Source organism: Rattus norvegicus, chromosome 1 (genome assembly GCF_036323735.1).
Source record: "Rattus norvegicus strain BN/NHsdMcwi chromosome 1, GRCr8, whole genome shotgun sequence".
Classification (NCBI taxonomy): Eukaryota; Metazoa; Chordata; class Mammalia; order Rodentia; family Muridae; genus Rattus; species Rattus norvegicus.
Genome location: NC_086019.1, coordinates 266,674,837 through 266,698,499, shown reverse-complemented (window position 1 = coordinate 266,698,499; position 23,663 = coordinate 266,674,837). Strand labels below are relative to the sequence as shown.

General features: G+C 46.3%; 1 protein-coding gene across 5 annotated transcripts in view; it reads right to left on the bottom strand.

Moving 5' to 3' along the window:
- The window catches only part of Atrnl1 (attractin like 1), a 540,797-nt gene extending 518,348 nt beyond the window's left edge, over nucleotides 1–22,449 (bottom strand). For 4 of the 5 annotated variants that reach the window (XM_008760587.4, XM_039095274.2, XM_063281046.1 and 1 more), the window contains exons 1-2: nucleotides 22,160–22,449; nucleotides 959–1,042 (exon numbers count right to left, since the gene is read on the bottom strand). In XM_008760587.4, the coding sequence (XP_008758809.2) occupies nucleotides 959–1,042; nucleotides 22,160–22,449 (374 nt within the window). Of the gene's footprint in view, nucleotides 1–958; nucleotides 1,043–1,072; nucleotides 1,819–22,159 lie in introns of those variants that run through there. The other variant, XM_039095283.2, reaches the window with a different exon arrangement.
- Nucleotides 22,450–23,663: the final 1,214 nt, after the last annotated feature.

The window sequence follows — 23,663 nt, the reverse complement described above, 5'->3', positions numbered from 1 at the left end:
CATCGTTAGATCACTAGGAAATAAAACCGATAGGCTGTTAAGGTACAGGTTTCAAAATACACACATCTTTTTCTTAAGAATTCAGTCAGCAATAAAAGTCAGATGTTATATACTTGCTTAAGGCAGAAGTTATATACTTAGTGTATTTTTTTTTTACTGAAACCATACTAAATTATATGCTAGCATGAATACATCCTATCACGTCAAGTTATACTTGAATAAAGTTGGTTACAAAAATTCAACACTCAGAAGCAACGATTTTCACTGATACAGAACCTTTGATACAGTGGCAACATAAGGTTCTTTTGGATTTTTTTTTCCTCAATAGTGATACAGGCCAAGGAGAAGTAAGAAGACTGGTAAGGAGCAGAAATAGCTGCTGTGGTCCTGAAGAGACTTTTAAAGTAATCCGAAAAGCATGGCTTTCCAAATACAGTCTAAAAATCATTAAATAGTACCAAAGAATTCCCACCAATTCATAATAAAGCTTTAGTAGCGAGAACTCCTCACAGTGAAAAGTGCCCGACTTAATAATTAACCCTTCTACTAAACGTTAGGAAAATACTCTTAAAGGGTCTTTGGCACAATACAGTCTCTTGAAAAGACTATCAGAATTAAAATGCTGAAAATATTTTTATATTGTGGCATAAGCCAGCATGGAATACTTTTATGCCTTCTGCAGATTGTGTAAACTTCCTAACACGGTGTTTCTCAAAAGCCACAAGGCCTAATGTGTTTGGTCCTGCCAGAAATGTAATTCGAAAACACAATATATATTTATCTATTATAGCATTAATGGAAGGCACTAAGGTTTACATTTTTAAACTTCTTAAAAATTATGCATATGCTCCAATAATAAGCAAGGAAATAAAACATGCACCCGACACTTTCGCATCAGACATTTGCTTTCGCATCTCAGGATAAAAGTCAACGTATCCAGCGGAAATTGCATACTTACTAGCCTTCAATTAGCCATGTACACTTAGTCTTATATTTATAGTTAATTGGACCATCTGTTAAATATCCAGAAGGTTCTGTCAACCTAAAAAAAGAAAATCAGGAAAACAATTACCTTAAGGTAGTAGCATTAAGGCGTGCAGTATGAGAAACACTCAAAGCATTAGGCCATGACAATGAGACCTAACAGGTTACAAATGCCACACTGTCCATTGAAAACGTCCGTACAACTATAAAGAAGTCGTCTAAATGTCTTCAAATTGGGCGAACCACGGCCATTTCAACTGACATCCTAGGAAAGTCAGTGAAAGACTGAACATTTCACTGACGGGTTCTGTGTTGACAAAATGTTGACGACGTTAAATTTTATCTTCACTAAAATTAGGCCCTGGCGAAAGGATGGTCGAATGGCCTCTGAACGGCGCAGATGGACAGGCTTACATCAGGGGGCGACGGCGGCACGTGATTGGGGCGACGGCAGCACGTGATTGGGGCGACCGCGGCACGTGATTTGGGGGGAACAGCTGCACGTGATTTGGGGGCGACGGCGGCACGTGATTGGAGGGCGACAACAGCACGTGATTTCAGTGCGCCACAATGGTTATGCAGCCATCTGATCCTTCGAGTCGGATGCCCATTTTTACCAACTTCGCTTGACTACTTTACATTTGTACCCAATCTCTGCCTATTTTAAAAGTAAGAGTGTATCAAAAGGTTGTAATTTTTTAATCTATACTTAATTAGAAAACTTTTTTTCAGAATCTTAGAATATTAAGGACAAAAATTTAGATCCACCTAACTTCTAGACAAGTCACCAAGTCCATAATTAAAATGTTCATGTAGCCTTCATATGTATACATGCATACATACTTCACAGATAACTGGCTTCTTGCAGTCACATAAACAGACATACATATATACCCTGGTATGAGGGCCATAATATACTTTTAAATAAAATTAAGTTTTCCATGTATATATGGAGCCTTAAAAACATTAGGAGATAAAATAGGTTGACAAGTCAGTCAATGCTAAAGTCTCTCACAATCCCTACAAATGGTTTTGGTAATAAAAATGAAAATTTATGCTTGAAAAAAATGGTGCAAATAAACCCCTATGTTCTAAAGATAACAAACATTTTCTATATATAAAATACTACTATAAGTGGATAACCTATTTCTTTATTTCAACACCTCAAAAACTCTGTAAACTAGTTAGCAAGTCCATATTACAGATGAGAAAAATAAAGTATAACTTAATTAACAGGCTCATCAACTCACTCTAATTTTTCACTTCCAATGTTATTAGTGGATGAGGTAATTCAGATAGACACCCCTCATACCAACTTTAAAAGTGGAATAATTTTTAAATAGTCCAAGTCCGATCAGCTGTATCTAGTGACCAAGCCAAAGTCCAGATGTCATGGATACTTTGAGAGGAGCCAGGCACAAAAAGCCGCTTTGAGGCTAGAGATTTCTCCATCTCAAAGAAACTGCCCCCCAAAAAGGGTGTGCTTGCTAGGCTAGCCTGAGGAAAGATGAGGGCAGAAACGGGAAGCAATGCCCTCAGCAGGAAGGCACGTCGTGCACCACATGATACTTTTGACGTGGGAACAATGACTTGTTCTTTGAGTAATGGTGTGCCAGAGCTGTGATGATTAATCTTGGTTGTCAACCTAACTACATCCCGAAGTGGCTAAGGCCAAGTCCCTGAAGCACCAGCGAGGGACTCTTCTTGGCTGGATTATTTGAAGTGGAAGACCCACCCTAAATCCATCTGAGGTCAGAAGACCCACCCTAAACGGCCCGCACTTTCTGGAGGAAGGAAATTTGTGCTCTTGGCCCTCACTCTCACTGGCAAGCTCGTGTATCTCGACCCTTTCCTTCTCTGGTGTCAGAACCCACTTCTTCAAGATCCCAATGTGGACTGAACACTGATCCAACTCTAGGCCCTCCCTTGGACTCCAGCACGAGACCAGGCCTGTGAGGTTCCCAATCTCACGCACTGTCCTTCCCATCTGGAAACAGCCAAGACCACTCTGATAAATGCTTTACTAACAGATAGATGTATACTCGTTCATTCTATCAGCTCTGTTCCCTAGAAACCCCGATTAACACAAAAGCAAGCGGCAAGGGTCATCCGGGCAACAGAAAGTTCCAAGGCTTACAGCTGACTTTACAGAATGCTAAGAATCTTATCCCAGGCCTCAAGTTACATCCACCAGTAGTTTGTTTTTTGTTTTTTTTTTTAAGTGAAACGTATGATTGTTGAAAGATAACTAGGCATAAAAAGCAAGATAACAAAATAGGAAGCGACAAGCAACAAGGACTGAACCAGAATGCTCCGTGACTACCAAATGATGCATTCCTTACAAAAATACATGCTAATTCAAAAGGAAAAATATCTACATTGAGAATAATTAACTCGAAAGTTTTTTAAAGTTTTTTTTTTACTTAAAAAAAGGTAGTGGTAGGATATTTCTGAAATAAATACAATAATCAAAATCAAGACTCTAAGGGACAGGTTCCAGTAGAAATTAAGCACAAATGGCAGGTAACTTCCCAACTATACCAGGATAACTGAGAAATCGAGGTCTGTGTTTGAGCCAGGTCATTCCACCAAGCAAATCCCAGTGGGTAGGTAGAGAAGGACAAAGTCATAACAGAACAAACGTATTCTTTTAAAGGTTGGCACAGCTTCAGCGTGTGTGTGTGTGTGTGTGTGTGTGTGTGTGTGTGTGTGTTTGTATGTGCATGTATGTGTGGTGTATGTGCATGTGTGTGCATGTGTATACATGTGTGTGCATGTGTGCGCATGTGTGTGCATGTGTATACATGTGTGCATGTGTGTGCATGTCTGTGCATGTGTGTGCATGTATGTGTGGTGTGTCTGCTTGTGTGTTTGTGCATGTATGTGTGGTGTGTGTGCATGTGTGTGCATGTGTGTACATGTGTGTGCATGTGTGTGTGTTTGTGTGTGCATGTATGTGTGGTGTGCATGTGCGTGCATGTGCTTGTGTGTGTACATGTGTGTGCATGTGTTTATAGTGTATGCGTGTGTGTATAGTGTATGTGTGTGTGCATGTGTGTGTATGTGTGTGTACTAGTGTGTGTGTGTGTGCATATCACTCTTTCCGTATATCTATTTTGCATATAAGCAGTCAGAAGCTAATTTTACAGCTAGACCCTCACTCAGCCTGGCTGAGAAAGAACAAAGAATCCATGCAAGCGATGGTCAATCCAGCGCTTTTGCGAAAAAGGTAAAAGGCTCTTCACCTGTATGGAGTGTGTCTTCTTAGGTAAACAGTGATTCAGGTTGTTACTGGGGAGTTCAAATATGTTCAAGAGGCCCCTTCGGAAGCTGAATCTCTATGGGGTGCACTGTACCAGTCACCCATCTGGTACCTTCTCACCTCCCATTGGTCCCTTTGCCTACTATGCTAACATCAATCCAGATCCTTCAAATCATTTTTTCTTTGCCAGATGGCAAGGAATTTTACAGTCAGCTGGCGTGATTTGGTCACAGGGTGCCCTGGAAGAGACTTTGAGAGGAAAGGATTTTGCTTCCCAGTTTCATGGTTCATGCAGCCTGTGTGGCTTGGCCAACGCTAAATTACTACACAATGCATGACGGCCAGCAGCACCCAGCCACCAACAGCTTCCCCCAGCTTCCTCTCTGACACTTTTGTAAGCAAAGTCTTACCGTGAGACACTCCCATAAACAGCTTCCTATAAAACATTTCAGAGCAAGTCTCAGAGTGAGTTCACCGTAGCCCCCAAAATAACCTTTGTGTTCACTAAACCTCGGCCACGCCCACCAAGCATGAGGTCAACTTCAGAAGATGAGGAAGGATGATTAGCTGTGAGCTGCTCTCTCTCGCTCACGCTCTCTCTCTCTCTCTCTCTCTCTCTCTCTCTCCCTCCCTCCCTCCCTCCCTCCCTCCCTCCCTCCCTCTCTCTGCCATAAGCCACAAGGGCCCACTCCTATTTCTATTCTTTCAGAGTTCCCATTCTCTCTTATCCCTCTAACCATTAACATGAATTTTGGTTAAAGCCATGATTCTTCTTCTAAATATATTAAAACCAAGCACATTAATACCAGGCTGCTACAGAATAAACCAACAATGACATTCCTTCCTCTTGGCGCCCAACAGAAAGGTGAAATGCTGACCACGTCAAATATGGGCAAAGAGATAGGAAAAATTCTCCCAGGAATAATTTAGCACAACTTTATGAAATAATTTGCTGCTATCTTAATAGTTGAAGATAAGCACACCCTAGTGCAATGTGTGGCATTGCTGTGCTCACACCAATTGCAATGGCTGACAATGCCAGTGCAGTGCTTACACCACAGTGCAATGGCTGACAGTGCCAGTGCAGTGCTTACACCACAGTGCAATGGCTGACAGTGCCAGTGCAGTGCTCACACTACAGTGCAATGGCTGACAGTGCCAGGGCTGTGCTCACACCACAGTGCAATGGCTGACAGTGCCAGTGCTGTGCTCACACTACAGTGCAATGGCTGACAGTGCCAGGGCTGTGCTCACACCACAGTGCAATGGCTGACAGTGCCAGTGCTGTGCTCACACTACAGTGCAATGGCTGACAGTGCCAGGGCTGTGCTCACACCACAGTGCAATGGCTGACAGTGCCAGGGCTGTGCTCACACCACAGTGCAATGGCTGACAGTGCCAGTGCTGTGCTCACACTACAGTGCAATGGCTGACAGTGCCAGTGCTGTGCTCACACTACAGTGCAATGGCTGACAACGCCAGGGCTGTGCTCATTCTCTCAGACTTTCCTACATTTCCATACATTTGGTCTGATTTCTAAGTGAGTCTCTGAATCTTTGTGAAAGGGCTCTCCTTGAGCAGCTGAGACTCACTTTGCTCATGTAAATGGTGAGACCTGATTATGAATCTACCTCCTCTCAGGAACAACTGTTAGCCCACAGACAGTCTAATCTTGGGAACACGAATGTTCTGGCTTCCCTGCCTCTGCATTGATGATGCCAAGTTCCCTTGTCCCAAGCACTTCCCTGTGGAACTGAACTCCCACAGTCCACGTGTTGGCCGATTCTGACAGCCCATTCTTCTCTATCAGTCTCCAAACTTTCCGAAGGTACATGTTACATGGGTGTGCTCACTAATGCAGAACGTTCCGTGATATCTGTAGTGGTGCTTAGGAAATTTAGTCCCAAGGGCAATTATAAAGACAGTGACATTGGGCTTGGCAAGATAAAGGTGCCTTGTGGCTAAACAGCCTGACTTTGATCCCCAGGACCCACATGGTAGAAAGAGAGAATCAACTCCAAAGAGTAGCCCTCTGGCCTCCACACAATTCACCCTCCTCCTCCTCCCCCTCCTCTCCCTCCCTCCTTCCCTCCCCCTCCTCCCCCTCCTCCTCCTCCCCCTCCTCTCCCTCCCTCCTTCCCTCCCCCTCCTCCCCCTCCTCCCCTTCCCCTCCTTCCCTCCCCCTCCTCCCCCTCCTCTCCTTCCCTTCCTTCCTTCCCCCTCCTCCTCTTCTTCCTCCTCTTCCTCCTCTTCCTCCTCTTCCTCCTCTTCCTCCTCTTCCTCCTCCTTTCTCCTTCTCCTCCTCTTCTTCCTCCTCCTCCTCTTCTTCCTCCTCCTCCTCTTCTTCCTCCTCCTCCTCCTCTTCCTCCTTTTTCTCTTCCTCCTCCTCCTGTTCCTCCTCTTCTTCCTCTTCCTTCTCCTCCTCCTCCACTACCACAACTACCTCCTCCCTCCCTATCCTCTGTAAATTCTTTGAAGACAGTAGAATTAGTTTACTGCTATGAAAAGCACAGCAATATTCTAGAGAAAGAGCCACTCTGGTACAGTAGGAATGTCAGTGACTTCTCTGATACTTAACGAAATGAGTAGGTGTCTGGTCATGACCCCCCATGGGTTTACTTCATGGCCCTCACAATCCTATGCTAAAAATAATACAAAAAAAAGTGGAGCCGTGACCGTTAGAAGGTTCTGTCTAACTAATTACATGGACTTTAGGACCTGGAACCGCATACTTTCTGGACTTTCTGAGCCTGCAGCAACTATATTTCAAAAGTCAGGATTGAAAACAAAATGACTTCAGACTTAAACAAGGTGGCTACTTGCCATAGCAATAAGCAACACCAGAAGTGAAGTCAATCAGTTTAATCAATTAATGAAAGTTGGCTATAAAAAAAAATCATGCTAACGAAAATCCATGCAGCTCACATATAATAATGGAGACTGTAAGTTAAAAGGCCCTAAACGTCGGGGATTAAGAAACAGAGTTCTGAGTCACAAGGGCATCTAGAAAACATTTTAAACCGACTCATTCTAAGACTCACACCCTACTGACGCTTGTATGACGAAGTTAAACCAGTGCTTAGCAGAACGTACTGCTCTAAACATGAGTGTCAGAAAGCTGAAAGCCAAAGTTGTAACTGAATGTGTATATTATGACTAAAACTAAGTCATAGCTTCAGGAACTAGAACACAGTCAAACAGAACTGTAAGGAGTAGAATGGTAAAAGAAAAGCAGAAACCCTCAAAACTGTAAAAATCTCATCCAAAAGAGGAAACTGTACAACTAAAAGGTATCTTACATAGAATAGTAGTTCTTAAACTCCTAACCAACCAACCAAGAAAGAAAAATATTAGTTATAGAAAATGGGGATATTATTCTACCAATTCAATAGAAAAAATGGCATGCTTAAATTTCCTGTCAATTCATTTGATGATTTAAATAAGATAGGGGAAAGAAGTCAAAAACAACAACAACAACAACAACAACAACAAGGTTGGGGATTTAGCTCAGTGGTAGAGCGCTTGCCCTGGGTTCGGTCCCCAGCTCCGAAAAAAAAAAGAAAAAAGAAAGAAGAAACAACAACAACAACTCACAACTTGACAAAACCAGCAAGGGAGAAAAAGAAAACCTGCAAAGTCCTGTACCCGCTAAAGAAGTTTATAGTTAAAAACGAGGTATCAAAAATACCTGTGGGCACAGATAGCTTCATTGATTTAAAAAAAAACAAAAACTTCCCATCACTTAAATGAGAGGTAATAAAACTGTTTTGTAATTTCAGAGATCAGAGAAAAAAGAAACTCATGCCAACTTAATAATATCAGGACACTCTGCTCAAGGTGACAAAACCTGATGAAAATGTTCTAAAATTAAACACTCCAGAAAAGCCACTCTCGTGGAAGGAAGGAAGGGAGGGAGGGAGGGAGGGAGGGAGGGAGGGAGGGAGGGAGGGAGGGAGGGAGGGGAAGGAAGAACAAGAAGGAGGGAGGAAGGGAGGGAGGGAACAATCAATAAAATGTCAGATTCAATTACTACCAAAACAAGAATAACAGGACAATATTCCTGACAGGGACACACCTGCCTGAAGACTCCTTGATAATTAGGAGAAAGCTGCCCAGAGTCCTTTAAGACAGGGACAGAAAGGGCTGGGAGGTTTACATTGGGGAACTTAGGAAGCAACATGGCTGCCTAAGCCAGACCTGCGCAGAAGACCTCAAGATACAACTCCTGTTTATCCTTAGCTCAGAACAAGAAGAAACCAGGCAAAGCAAAGTCGTAACTTGGCTTCATTCGAGGACCCACAGGAAATCTGCAATCCTTGGTAATCCTAGAAATCAACCTCAAAATAGTGGCTGACCACAAGGTAAAGAAATGGTGGCACCAAAGATCGCTCACAATAAAAGACAAGATCACTGGAAAATAGTTTAGAAAACCCATTAAACAAACATAGTCCACGGCAAAAACAAACACCCAAGAAGGCGAATGTAAGTTTCAGGGCCATTTCATGAGAAGAGATGCTCAGGCTACAAAAAGGAATTACAAACTATGCAAAGAAATAAGAAACCATGGCCCAATTATAGGAGATATATCAATTAAAGAAATAAAAACTATTTCTAAGGAAATACAGATACACTACCACCAGATGCTGCCATCAAAAGAACAATTCTGTTTGTTTCTTTTTGTTTTTGGTTTTGTTTTGAGGCAGAACTCCCTATAGAGAACAAGTTGACCCGAAACTCATAGATCCACCTGCCTCAGCCTTCTAATTCAACCTCTGCCAACGTTTCTGACCCAGAGTCCATCCTCTACCAACTGCTTAGTCCTGTCCTGTATTCTCCAGCCCACTGCCTACAGTTTAAAATATTCCTCCTTCTCCGAAAGATGCCTACTGTAGGAACTACCACAACACCTCTCTCCTCTCCTCCTTAGAAGAGGGCTGTGAAGGAATCCTTCTGCTCCTCACCCAAGCTACACAGCAGAAATGCCAGAAGCTACACAGGCTACATTCTGCTCTGCTCAGCCTCAGTGGAATCCCAAGGATTGCTAAGGCAACACCCCCCAACCCCGGACTTCTTCCCTACCTCCATCCCACATTACTAGTTAAAGACTCTACCAAGAGCTTAACTTCTCTCTACTTACTTCAGAGGAATTCCATCCATTCTAGGGTTGGCATAGGAGGCTGACATCACCATGAAGATGGACTAGAAATCTCTTCTCACCATTAAGATATAGGAATAAGAATAGACCCACTCACCCTACAGTGAGAGCCCACTCACCCTACAGTGAGAGCCCACTCACCCACAGTGAGAGCCCACTCACCCACAGTGAGAGCCCACTCACCCACAGTGAGAGCCCACTCACCCCACAGTGAGAGCCCACTCACCCACAGTGAGAGCCCACTCACCCACAGTGAGAGCCCACTCACCCTACAGTGAGAGCCCACTCACCCACAGTGAGAGTCCACTCACCCTACAGTGAGAGCCCACTCACCCTACAGTGAGAGTCCACTCACCCTACAGTGAGAGCCCACTCACCCACAGTGAGAGTCCACTCACCCACAGTGAGAGCCCACTCACCCTACAGTGAGAGCCCACTCACCCACAGTGAGAGCCCACTCACCCACAGTGAGAGCCCACTCACCCGAGAACCTCCACTCACACCCACAGTGAGAGCCCACTCACCCACAGTGAGAGTCCACTCACCCTACAGTGAGAGCCCACTCACCCACAGTGAGAGCCCACTCATCCACAGTGAGAGCCCACTCACCCTACAGTGAGAGCCCACTCACCCACAGTGAGAGCCCACTCACCCTACAGTGAGAGCCCACTCACCCACAGTGAGAGCCCACTCACCCGAGAACCTCCACTCACACCCACAGTGAGAGCCCACTCACCCTACAGTGAGAGCCCACTCACCCACAGTGAGAGCCCACTCACCCTACAGTGAGAGCCCACTCACCCTACAGTGAGAGCCCACTCACCCACAGTGAGAGCCCACTCACCCTACAGTGAGAGTCCACTCACCCTACAGTGAGAGCCCACTCACCCACAGTGAGAGCCCACTCACCCTACAGTGAGAACCTCCACTCACCCTACAGTGAGAGCCCACTCACCCTACAGTGAGAGCCCACTCACCCTACAGTGAGAGCCCACTCACCCTACAGTGAGAGCCCACTCACCCGAGAACCTCCACTCACACCCACAGTGAGAGCCCACTCACCCACAGTGAGAACCTCCACTCACCCTACAGTGAGAGCCCACTCACCCACAGTGAGAACCTCCACTCACAACCACAGTGAGAGCCCACTCACCCACAGTGAGAACCTCCACTCACATCCCACAGTGAGAGTCCACTCACATCCCACAGTGAGAACACACTCACCCACAGTAAGAACCTTCACTCACACCCCACAGTGAGAGCCCACTCACCCACAGTAAGAACCTCCACTCACACCCACAGTGAGAGCCCACTCACCCTACATTGAGAACACACTCACCCTACAGTGAGAACCTTCACTCACACCCCACAGTGAGAGCGCACTCACTCTACAGTAAGAACCTTCACTCATAGCCCACTGTGAGAGCCCACTCACATCCTACAGTAAGAACCTTCACTCACACCCCACAGTGAGAACCTCCACTCACACCCACAGTAAGAACCTCCACTCACACCCACAGTAAGAACCTCCACTCACACCCACAGTAAGAACCTTCACTCACACCCACAGTAAGAACCTCCACTCACACCCCACAGTGAGAGCCCACTCACACCCCACAGTAAGAGCCCACTCACACCCACAGTAAGAGCCCACTCACACCCCACAGTAAGAACCTCCACTCACACCCCACAGTGAGAGCGCACTCACCCTACATTGAGAACACACTCACCCTACAGTGAGAACCTTCACTCACACCCACAGTGAGAGCCCACTCATGCCCTACAGTAAGAACAATTTCTCTTTCAAATCTCTGATCGCCTCTTAATTCTTCCAGCTGTCACCTTAAAGCATCGCTGTTCACTTTGAACTTTCGCACCATCTGGAACTATTATAAACCGAGTCTTAACGCTCCAAAACCATAGGTGACCACAAGCACCTAGTTTTCAATTTATTCCTTTGCTTCCTATTGCTAACTGCCTTACACTGCCCCTTGGTGCACATCTCCAGAAATCTAAGTAACACATAGTTCAACTATTTGACAAAGTTTGGAAATTGCACTCTAGATTTCAGACTTTTAATTTTTTAAAACAGGTCCTTGCAATGCAACTTTCTGCCATAGCCCAGGCTGGCCTCGCCAGTCATGGAAATCCTCCTGCTGTAAACTATGGAATTCTGCAACTATAATTGCGAACCACTACATCCGGCTACCATTAAACTAAGAACCAGAGACACATTAACTTAGATCAAGGCTCTAAATTACTGGCCGACAATCTGCATAAATGAGGAGTTATTGGAACACAGCCCCACCCATTTATTTACACTAACACTGCTAACACACCACAAAGACAAAGTTGATAGCAACAAAGCCACAGGTGTCCAACAGGAGACCTTTTACAGGAATAGTTTGTTGGGCAGGAGAGCTTCCATGGGTAAGAGCTATACAAGCCTAAGTGCCTAACTTCTGAGCCCAGTACCCATGCTTTTAAAAATAAAAAATTTGCATCTGCATGGGACACTTTGTGGCCAAAGGCGAGAACATTGCTAGGGCTTGCTGGCCACAAGCACACACTAGCCCGTGGGATCCCAGGCTTGACTGTGGATCCTCACACTTCCATAGCAAGCACTTTACTGCGTGAAGTATCTATGCAGCCCAAAACGTCTTTCTCAAAACAGATTTTCTAATTGAAATATTATTTACCAGTTTTTTGGGTACATTTTTTTGGTGTTTTACATTTATTAGCCAGTACCACTTGTATGCATTCCTGGGTACAATATGAGGTTTCAACATGTATACACTATGGGTGGGAAGGTGGCTAGCTGGGGTTGTTGACAAGAGTTCATAATTCCAGAATGAAGGAGGCAGAGACAGATCCTGAGGGCTCATTGGCCATTCAATCTAGCATACTCTCTGAGACACTGTCTGAAAAAAAGGAAAGAAGGAAGGAAAGAAGGGAGGGAGGGAGGGAGGGAGGGAGGGAGGGAGGGAGGGGGAGGGAAGGAACAAAAGAAAGGAAGGGAGGGAGGGAAAGAAACGGAACAAAAGAAAGGAAGGAAGGAGAGAAATGAAGAAAGAAGAGAAAGGACGACAGCATGTGAGGGACAATACCATATATCCAGGACTACCCTTTAATTTTCAAGGAATGTACATATGTGCACATATGTGTGCACACACGAATAAGACACTAACATCCCTATTGACCCTCATACTTAGCTTTCTGTATAATAAGAACATTCAATTCACCTTTAAGGATTTTGACATATAAATTTCCTGTACAAGGGAACATCAGGACTTCTCATCTAAACCTCACACACCTCACACTATTCGCCAAGAACCCCCTTTCCTTACCCAGCCCATCACACTCGATAGCAGCTCTCAAGATGAGTTCAGCTCCACGTGTAAGAGAGATCAGGGCTGTTACTCTTCCTGTTCCAGGCTTATCCATTTGCTACAATGTATTTTATGTTGCAAATGATGTCATTTCCGTTCAGCCTCATCATGTCACTGAGCACCCAATGCCACTGTTTCCAACCCCTCCGTCTGCTGAGGAGCACTCACATTCTCCCAAGTTGTGGCTACTGTGAACACCACTGCAGCAAACGTAGGATTGAAGACACGTTGCCAGAAGTGGAACTGCTGAATCACATGGTAACTCTATTCTCAGGTTTTTGCTTTTTTTAAGAACCTTCCCACTATTTCCAAAATGGGTGAAGTGATTTACCTCTCCACTAAACAGTCTTCCGATTCCTCGCATCCTAGCCAACACGTGCTATCTTTCATCTCTTCAATAATAGCTTTTCCTAACAGGTAAGAGGTAATTATAGCTTTAATTTGCATTTCCCCAATGCTTAGAGATGTTGAACATAAATCGTATAGGGTTTTTGTTGGCCTTCTGTATGTCTTAAGAGAATTCAAGTCTGCTGCCTGCTTCTAAACAGGTAGTTTCCTTGGAGTTTGAGTTTCTTAATTTGGACAGGAGTCGCTCATATAATGTATGATTTACAATTCTCTTTCAATCTGTAGTTTATTCTCAGTCTACTACTTACTACCCCTTGCCGAAACCCCCTTTGCACACTATGGTGGGTGTAGGATGATGTCATTATGCAGGTGAAGGCAGGTACCAGATAGGGTGAGGCCTGTCACTGCACACGAGAAGGAAGGACGGGCAGGAGAAAAGTTTTAGAAAGGCAGAGGAGAGCTGAGGGAGGAGGAGGCAGCTGAGAGAACATGGCGGTGGATGTTAAGATTCCTCTCTGCGCATAGATACAGGTTGTTATGACTATGCTTAAGGGATGGGTGTGTACAGGATTTTGTGTTGTCTAGATGGGCAAACCATATCTTATCAATTGGATCAGAGGTTATTGTGTGATGTGTTCTTTCACGTGGCGACTTAATTGAGTTCAAGAGGTGGCCCGATGCACCCGACCCGCCACAGAATTGGGATGTGTATGCCTGGTGTGGTGGGAACCAGCCAAGAGAGCTGTGAGTGAGGAGGTCGGAAGGGCTCACCGACAGTGGGTCAGAAAGGAGATATGGGCAACGTGGACCCGCTGGGATAAATTAGTCGACTTCCAATGGTCCAGTGGAGCCAAAGTAGTCGTGAGGGGGCAAGACTGCCAGGGTACGCACGGGAACCAGTTCCGCTGCTTCTTTTATTTTTTACCGCAGCAGATGGTGTGGCACCTACTACAGCCACAACCCAGAACCTCAGTGTTTATCATGTAGAGCAAAGTCGAGAAGATAGCAAGTGTCTGTAGGGAGTCTCTGGCTGTGAGCATATGGAAGGCCGGAGCTTCGCTTGCTAGTTCTGGTACCCACTGCTCAACTGTTCTCACTCAGACCCCAAGGATGCTTTGCCATCCCGAGCCTCACCCTCAGAAGACGGCCACGCCCACAGGGCCACGCCCACAGGGCCACGAGGTCCTTGGTATGACTCCCTGCAACAGACCGCTTTTCACCCTCGCGCCATCTGGCAGATGTTTGGACTTTGAGGTCCGTGCTTTTGGGGCCATGGATAAGAAGTCACTTCTGAGACCAGGATCATATAGATTTTCCTCTGTTATCTCTGGAGAATCGATAAAATTCCAGGCCCAGAGGGTTCCACTGGTGTGCAGGTTGATGTTCTTGTTTGTTTGTTTGTTTGTTTGTTTGTCTGTTTGTTTTTATTAGTCATTCCATTTGTTTACATCTCAAATAATATCCCACTTCCCGGTTACCCCTCTACCAACCCCCCATTCCACATCCGCCCTTCCCCCTCCCCTTTGCCTCTATGAGAGTGCGCCCCCACCCACCCACACTCTCCCACCCCACCGCTCCAGCATCCTTCTACACTGGGGTATCGAGCTTCCCCAGGACCAAGGGCCTCCCCTCTGGTTGCTGGCAGACAAGGCCATCCTCTGCTACATATGTATCTGGAGCCATGGTCCCCTCCAGGGACACTCCTTGGTTGGTGGTCTAGACTCTGGGAGAACTTGGTGGTCATGCCAGCCTATGTTGTTCTTCTAATGGAGTTGCAATCCCCTCGGCTCCTCCAGTCCTTCCACCAGCTCCCCGACCAGGTTCCCTGAGCTCCATCTGATGGTTGGCTCCAAGCATCCACATCTGCATTGGTCAGTTGCTGGCTGGACCGACTCAGGAACCACCACACCAGGTTCCTGTCAGCAAGAGCCTCTTGCCTCCAGCAACAGTGTTGGGTTTGGTGTCTGCAGACAGGATGGATCCCCAAGTGGGGCAGTTCCTGGTTGGCCCTTCCTTCAGTCTCTGTTCCACGTTTTGTCCCTGTTCTTCCCTTGGACAGGAATGTTTCTGGGTTAAAAACTTTGAGATGGGTGGGTGTCCCCATCCCTCGACCGGGAGGCCTTGCCTATCTACTGGAGGAGGTCTCTACAGATCTATCCCCCCTTCTCTGTGCATTTCGGCTAAAGACGTCCCCGCTGGGTCCTGGGAGCCTCACGTTGCCCTGGTGTCTGAGACCCTCCACTGGCTATGGTTTGGGGGGGGGGGTTATTTGTTTGGCTTCAGTTTGGTCTGGGTTGGTTTTGTGAACTTGACACAAGGTGGAGGCGTCTGGGAAGAAGAAACCTCAGCTGAGAAAATCCCTCCATCAGGCTGGCCAGTAGCCGAGTCTGCGGGACATTTTCTTGGCTTCTGTTGGTACAGGAGCACCCAGGCCAGTGTGTGCAATGACACACCTGGGCAGGTACCTGTGAGCTGTGGCTGAGCAAGCCAGGGAGACCTGGCCAGGAAGCAGTTTCTCCATGGATTCTACTCTAGTTTCTGCCTCAAGCCCCTGCCCTGACTTCTCTCAAAGACCAAGTGCAACTTAGAGTCCTAAGATGTAAAAAGCCCTTCCCTCCCATGATGCTCTTGGTTTTGGTACTCATCACAGCAACAGAAACCCTAAGACAAGCGGTAAATTCTACCAAACAAATAATGCAAATTCCAAAAAAATTCTTCCAGCAAATAATGAGGCTCCATCCTATGGCATTACTGGAACGCCAAAACCAGCCCAAGTGAAAAACCTCTGGTATTTCACAAGAAGCATTAAGAGGAAGAAAAGACACACCAAGGGGCAGGAGAGCTTGCTCGGTGGTTAACAGAACTGCTCTTGCAGAAGACCCAAGTTCAGTTCCTAGCATGACGGGCAGCCCAATTCCGGCTGCAACTCCAGGTACAGGGGAAATATAATGCCTCTTCCTTCCATGGGTTTTACACACTCACATGCACACACTCACATTACACACTCACATACACACACTCACATGAATACACTCACATGCACACATTCACATGTATACACCCACATGCACACACTCACATGAATACACTCACATGCACACATTCACATGTATACACCCACATGCACACACTCACATGAATACACTCACATGCACACATTCACATGTATACACCCACATGCACACACTCACATGTATGCACTCGCATGAGAATGCTCACATGTACACACTCACATGCATGCACTCACATGCACATGGTCAGGTGCACACGCTCTCATGTATACACTCGCATGCACACACATGTACAAACATGCACACATTCACATGTATACACACAGATGTACACACTCACATGTATGCACTCACATGCACATACTCACATGCACACACCCACATACACACATGCACACATTCACATGTATACACTCACATGCACATACTCACATACAGAGATACATTAAAAATTAAGAAATTAAATTAGGGACTGGAGAGATGGCTCAGCGGTTAAGAGCACTGACTGTTCTTCCAGAGGTCCTGAGTTCAATTCCCAGCAACCACATGGTGGCTCACAACCATCTATAATGGGGTCTGATGCCCTCTTCTGGCACTCAGGTGTACATGAAGATAGAGCACTCATATATATAAAATAAATTAATGAATTTTTAAAAAGAAATAATATTAAAAGTTTTAGAAAATAGGGACAAATTAAAAATAAAGAAAATAAAAGATAGTGCCAGGCTGGTAGAAAATACTTCCAAATGATAAAGAACTATCCAATAAACAAAAGAATTCATAAAACTCAAAAATAAGGAGGAAATTGGACGTGCACAAGATTTGAAAGCTTCCTCAGTAAACAAGACAATCAGATGGCAAGTACGCTCACAACAAGATATGTACCGCATCATTAGCCCGTGCCATTAGTCATAAGGAAAACGCAGAGTGAAGCCCAGTGAGAGCCGAGGAGAAAGCTAGGCAGGGTTAGGGCTAATTCTGATAGCCTGAGTTCCATCCCAGAATCCCACGAAGGAACTGACTCTGCACCTGTCACCTGACCTTTGCCCACGCACTGTGGTCTGTGACGTGAGTGCACACACACTCACTAAATGATCGTTTAAGACAAGGCCCATGACATACCACTTAGCCATTAGAACTGTTACAGTTTAAACAGACAAGCGTTGACAAGAGCGTGAATTAACTGGAACATCTTCATAACGACTTGAGAAGGTAAGCAGTTACCTGCAAAACCTTCTGTGTTTGACTGGCTCTCCAGTTTAGAGCATCGGCTGCTCTCCCAGGCCCCAGGTTCAATTTCCAGCACTCACAAGGTGGCTCACAACTGTCCCTAACTCCAGTTCCAAGGGATATGCCACCCTCTCCTGGCCACTGGGGGCACATACATGTATGTGCAGGGAAAACATGCATGTATATTAAATGTCTTTAACTAAAAAATAATTAATCGTGTATTTACCTTCTGATCCAGACATTGCACTGTTTGCCTTTCTCCTAGAGAAATGAAAGCTTAAGTCCATACAAAGACTTCTACAGGGAGTTCCCTCACTTTCTAAAGAATAGTCGAAAACTGGAAACAACCCAAGATCCCATCAGAGGGCAAAAGGAAGAGCAAAACGGGTGTGTCCACAAATCAGAAACTGTTCAGAAATAAAAGGCACAGAACCAGTCTCAAAAGGATACACGGTGAGGGAAGCCGCTTAAAGAAAAAGGTAACACAATTCCACTTACAGAAAACTCCAGGAAACACAGCAAAGCTGTGCTGAGAGAACAAAGATCAGCCGTTTCTGAGAGAAAGGAAAGGCAGCAGGAGGGAAGGGAGGCTTTAGAAACTTCTGGGTAAGATTTCTCTTTTCATGGTCATTATTAGTGAGGTCATTTCATAGATAGAGACGTCACACAAAACTTCCCAAATTCTAAACTTTAAATGAATTATATATTACAAGTTATAGCTCAGGGGCTACAGAAACAGATGGACGGTCACAAACACCTTGCAAAGGAACCAAGTTCAGTTCCCAGTACTCTGAATGTTAGCTTGCTCACAACTCCCTGTAACTCTGGTTCCCAGGGCTCTGGAGCCCTCTTCTGGACAGCTTGCCTCACACATGTGCACACACACACACACACACACACAAACACACCACATGCACACACATAAACATACACACATACTCACACATATATACTACACACAAAGTACACATACATGCATATACAACATGCACACAAATAACCACACATACATGTACACATCCATACATATGCGTGCACACACACACACACACACACACACACACACCCCACATATTTCACAAATAAGTTTTAAACTGGAACTCAGCAGAGCACTTGCAGTGCACATGCTGGACCACAGGGGGAAAAGTTAGTCAAAAGAAACTGCAGTTTCCTGTGTGTCAATTTAAAGAAAAATAATTAGTACTCTGTTTGAAAGCACTACGTAGGAAAAGCTGTGTGTGTGAGAAGGTATGACTGACCGGGGAGTCAGAAAAGCCTCCTTTAGAAACTGGTAGCCAGGCTGAGACTAGACAGCTCATCCTTAATTACCCGAGCAAAGACTAGACCGGCAAGAAATAAGGACTGTGTCAAGTACCCCGAGGCCAGACAAATTCACAGGAACAAGTGCAGGAGTGATCTGATTAGCTTCAGAAGCCAAATGACAGAAACAAAGGGAGATGCCTACCTCACAGTTCAGACTGAACAGCCCTCTCGATTACTTTTAACCCCTACTGTGGGATTACATATTTTAATAATATAAATGACAGTAAAAGTTTTCTACTATAATTTTACTTAGAAGGTGAAGACATGTGGTGAGAGATCATTCAATTTTTCACATTACTCAAAGGTTCCCTGTCATTAACAGTAAAGATTCGATATAAATACATCATTTAAAGAGTAGCTTACACCTGGCATGGGCGCAGAGCAGAAGGATCTCTGTGTGTTCAAAGCCAGTCTGGTCTACAGAGTGAGTTCCACAACCGGTGGTGTCTCAAAAAAAAAAATTAGCTCAGAAAAGATAATCACAAAATGCTATTCCTGCCTCTTCTGTTGATAGAATATGATTCCACTTCTTCAATATGCTCACTATTAAAGCAGTTATTAAAAACATAGTTCCATCATAAATATGTGCTATTTAGAATCCAAATTTGACTAACCCAAAGGTCTAAAAATCATGTATAGAATAAGGTTGTTGATTTTTAAAGTACCCAATATGTAAATGCTTATAATTCTATATTGACAAATAATTCACATATTTTCCCAACCTCGGCTTTAAAGAGATTATTGATAAGAACCAAAGCTACAGCAGCAAAAACAAGTCTCTTTTAACACAAAATATCAATTTTATAAATAAAACTGTCAACTGCCCTACAAAAATAATTCAATCAGCTTCTAACAAAAATATCATTTGTCATCTATACTATTATTCATGGATCACACCAGAATGTTTTCCAGCCTAATGTTATGCGATGCTACTGAAATACAATTTCAATTAGGGTCTACGGTAGTCTTGATTCTATTTCAAACTGTCAAAGTGCTTTCTGAGTCTCACTCCTAAAACCTTTAGTCTGGCATTAGTGAAAACGGCGGTAATTCTGGTTTGCTTTTGTCAGAAATGTCTTACAATTTTGAATGGTTTATTCTTTTCAAATGGAAACAAACGAAGGCTACAATGAATGTCAGGAGATCAGGAGATCCCTTCTGCTACTGCTTGCTCCTACATTTCTACCCCAGTGTCAAACTTCAGAGGAAAAGGGCACTTGAAGAATGGTCCATTCCCTAGCTACAACATCTATAATAGAAAAAAGACTAAGGTAACACACCAATTAATGTTGATGCCTGCTCATTAAGATTAATCAACCACTTTTCATGACTATGTGTAAGGCAGCTACCAGTCTGGCTAGTAAAGACTTGTATGGTAATTGTCAAGTTCGGTTCTCTTCCCATGAAAACAAACTGTTCATAGTTCATAATGTACTTTACCAAGAATAGTTCTTTACTTCTAAATGTCTGCACACTTGAACATCAAATACACTTTCTTTGCCCCTGAAATTATGCCTGAGAAAACACTGATGTGTACTATGCATATCACCCCTTAATGACTTGTATTTCATAGAAAAATTAAGCAGTACTTGAATCATAGGAGAAACAGCTTCTCAAGGATGAATAGTCCATAAGTTCAGGACTTAACCTCATTTAAGTAAATCTACTCTCCTTCCGGAAACAATGTATCTAGTTCATGAGCATCTTTCAGTGTTACTTGGTCTACTTTTAACTTGATCTGGGTGATTTCTCTTACTAACTGGGGCAACATCTAAGAGAAGTCAGAGTGCTGATCTAGCTGTTAACAAGCATCCCTACTACAAAACATAGGACTGGGTTGAAGTCTCAGACTGTGGCACTGCACCTCTTTAGGTGAATGGAGCAAATTCACCACCAAAAATGTTAAATAAGATTCAAACAATCCTACTCTGTAGAGAACTGGGAAAAGTGAATGGAGCTTTTTCCTTGTTGGTTACTCCCAGCAGATAGATAGATAGATAGATAGATAGATAGATAGATAGATAGATAGTCTCTTAATAGGTAAAAGGGCAGACACACACTAGCACAGCCAGAGGAGATAATGCCACTCATGAGGCATAATTTAATCAGATCCCTCTTTCTCGCTGTAAAACATTTTTTTCTCAACTTTTAATTGGTACCTCTCTTAAATTACTTTAAATGCATCTGTAAAACTTCCGTATTAGCTGAAACTTTGAACTCTGGAAATACTCACTGCTCCAAACCAACTAAAGAATAAAATCTACCTAAGTCTTCAAAGGGTCATTTTAAAACAAACATGTTTGCACTGAATAAGGGGCATTGTTCTAGCCAGCAACAGTAAAATTGTGGGAAAGAAAGTAAAGAGAAATATGCTGCTATTAAAACTCCAAGGAAACTACGCTGAACTATATTAATAATGTCAGCCAGATTCTTACCTTTGCCTCAAAGCCAGAGATGTCTTACCTGGATTCTGCTTTCGTCTCCACAACAAACACTAGTCATCTACACAATACTCTTTCACAACCACAATCGGCCAGAAACATCATGGTAACTATCTAGGACAAGCTTTCTTAATGACCGCTTTCCTGCAGTTTCTCACAGAACCCCACTTCTCTGCCTTCCCAAGGGCCACCCCACTTCTTTTTATAGGGACAGAAATTTATTAAGCATCAGCCAATAGGGAGAAGTGTCTCTTCCCCAGAGATGCAAGCTCCTTAGCACCTTCAGTTTCCGAAAACACAAACTGCTGTCCCCGTGCACCTGTCAAAAGTCACACAAAGCCAAGAATGCCCTGACAAACTCAACGCCTCTGAATGCATATTCCGGAGTGAAGCTGGCTGGTTTGGAATCACGACTCAGCATTTTCTGCGTAACCTTGATCGAGTTAACTTAAATTTGCTGCCTGGATTTCTCTCTGTAGATTCTGAATAGAAGGCGTAAAATTCCAGTAAGTTATAGACGTGTGGGGAATGAATGCAAGGACCGACCTAGAAACTTATAACAAGGTACAGACCACCGAAAACTGTGTTTTCCATGCTCGGTGATTACTAAACTGAGGAGTGCTCTGTGACTAGAGAGGGAAGGAGCTGGGCCACAACTTTAAACCCTGACACCCCTGACTTCTCACAATGTTCGTGGATTTTTCATGAGTTATTTCCACCGTTTCTGAAGGAAACAGATACTGTCCTAATTGGTGGAGTTTGGCACCAATTGGAGTGAGAACATTCTTTCTACGCAGAGGATGACAAGCCGCTGAGGACGTGCGGAAAGCACCGAGTCAGCCCGAGTTGGGCGCCGGCTGGAGCTCCCGGGCGCAGCCCGAGGCTGGAAGGGTGCAGCGCGGGGCCCCCTCCCGGGCGCTCTGAGCTCGGGACACCGGGACCCCGAGGCCAGAGCGGGACAGGGAGCGACGCTGGCGGGGCAGGGCTGAGGTTCGGGATCCCGCGGTGGCACTTACTTGAACCTGCCCTGGCAGTGCTGGCACTGGTCCCCCACCCAGCCCGGGTCGCACAGGCAGGTGGAGTTGACACAGCGACCCGAGAAGCAGGAGCCAGTCCTCTCGCAGGGCTTGGACTGGGACACCTGAGCATAGAGCGCCAGGTAGAGGAAGCCATAGCACAGGAGCCAGCTGTTCCCGTCCAGCAGCAGCCAGGAGGAGGCGCCCCCGCCGCCCGCCGGCCGAGCCCTCCACAGCACCGGGGCGGCCGGCTGCGGGGCACCGGAGCGGGCCCCGACCCCCGGCTCCATCTTCCCCGGCGTCCCGGCCCGGCGGGGCTGCGCTCGCGGGCGCACAAGGGGATGCCGCTGAGCGGGGATCCCGGCCGCAGAGGACCTCGCCGCCGCCACCGCTGCCGTTCCTAAGCTCCTCAGCGGCGCCGACCCCCGTCCCGCTGTCCGGTCCGGAGCGCCGGATGCCAGGCGCGGCGGCCTCCCGTCTGCTGCCTCCAGCCACGCTCCGGCATCGCCGCCCGTTCCCCTGACCTTGCCCTCGGCGAGCCGAACCCTGCAGCCGCAGCAGCTCCGGGAGCCGAGCGGAGAGCCGGCGGCGCCCCGCGCTCCGGAGGGGACCCGAGGGGGAGGGGACCGGGCGGGGAGGGGGAGGGGACCCGCTCGGCCCCGCCTCGCCCTCGGCCCGCGCCGAATGCCGAGGCTCGCCCGGGAGGGCGGGGCCGCGCGGGAGCCCCCGAGATGGGCGCGTCCAACACAAGCACGCGGGGAGGGGAGGGCAGCCGTCAGTGCCCCGCCGCCCTCCCGCCAGCCGGAGGCCCCGCAGCAGCCGGCTTCCCTCCGCCTGCCAGACACAGTCGTCGTAGAGGCGGCTGCAGCCCAGGCTGCGGACGGACGTCCCTGCAGCCTCGCGCGCCCACGCGTTCGTGGACGCTCCCCCTCGGTCCGGGAGCGGTGGTCTCGCCCGGTCCCTGACGGGGACCCGGGACTCCCCCGCGCGCCCACCCGGCCGGCGGGCACCGCTGGGAGTGCGTCCCCAGGTGTGGCCCGCGCTGCGGAGCCCACGGAGGAGAAACCCACTCCTGTCACGGGACCTCGGTGGAAAGGCAGCCTTGCACTCCGCGGGCCGCGGCTGCGAAAGTGAGGCGCCCGCCCCAGCGCTACCCTGGTCTCCTGCACGTTTCTTCTTTTTTTTTCTTAAAAACTCCCAACTACACACAAAGAGCTGAGCATGTGCAGCCAGCAAAGTCTTAAAGGCACCGCGAACTGACCACGTTGCAGGGTGCAGGAACAGGGCGGGGTGGGGTGAGGGGCTGCGAGGGGCGCGAAGCTGCTCCCGTGGGACGACCTCAGCCACGAACAGCTCTTTATCGTGGAATCGGAGCTCCGCACACCCAACAAAGAACTGCCCCGAGCGCCATCCCTCCCAACGCTGCCTCCGAACCCCACCAACTCTTCTTTTCTCTTGTCTGTGTTTCCTCCTTCGTCTGGGACACTATTTTGTCTTGAAAAAT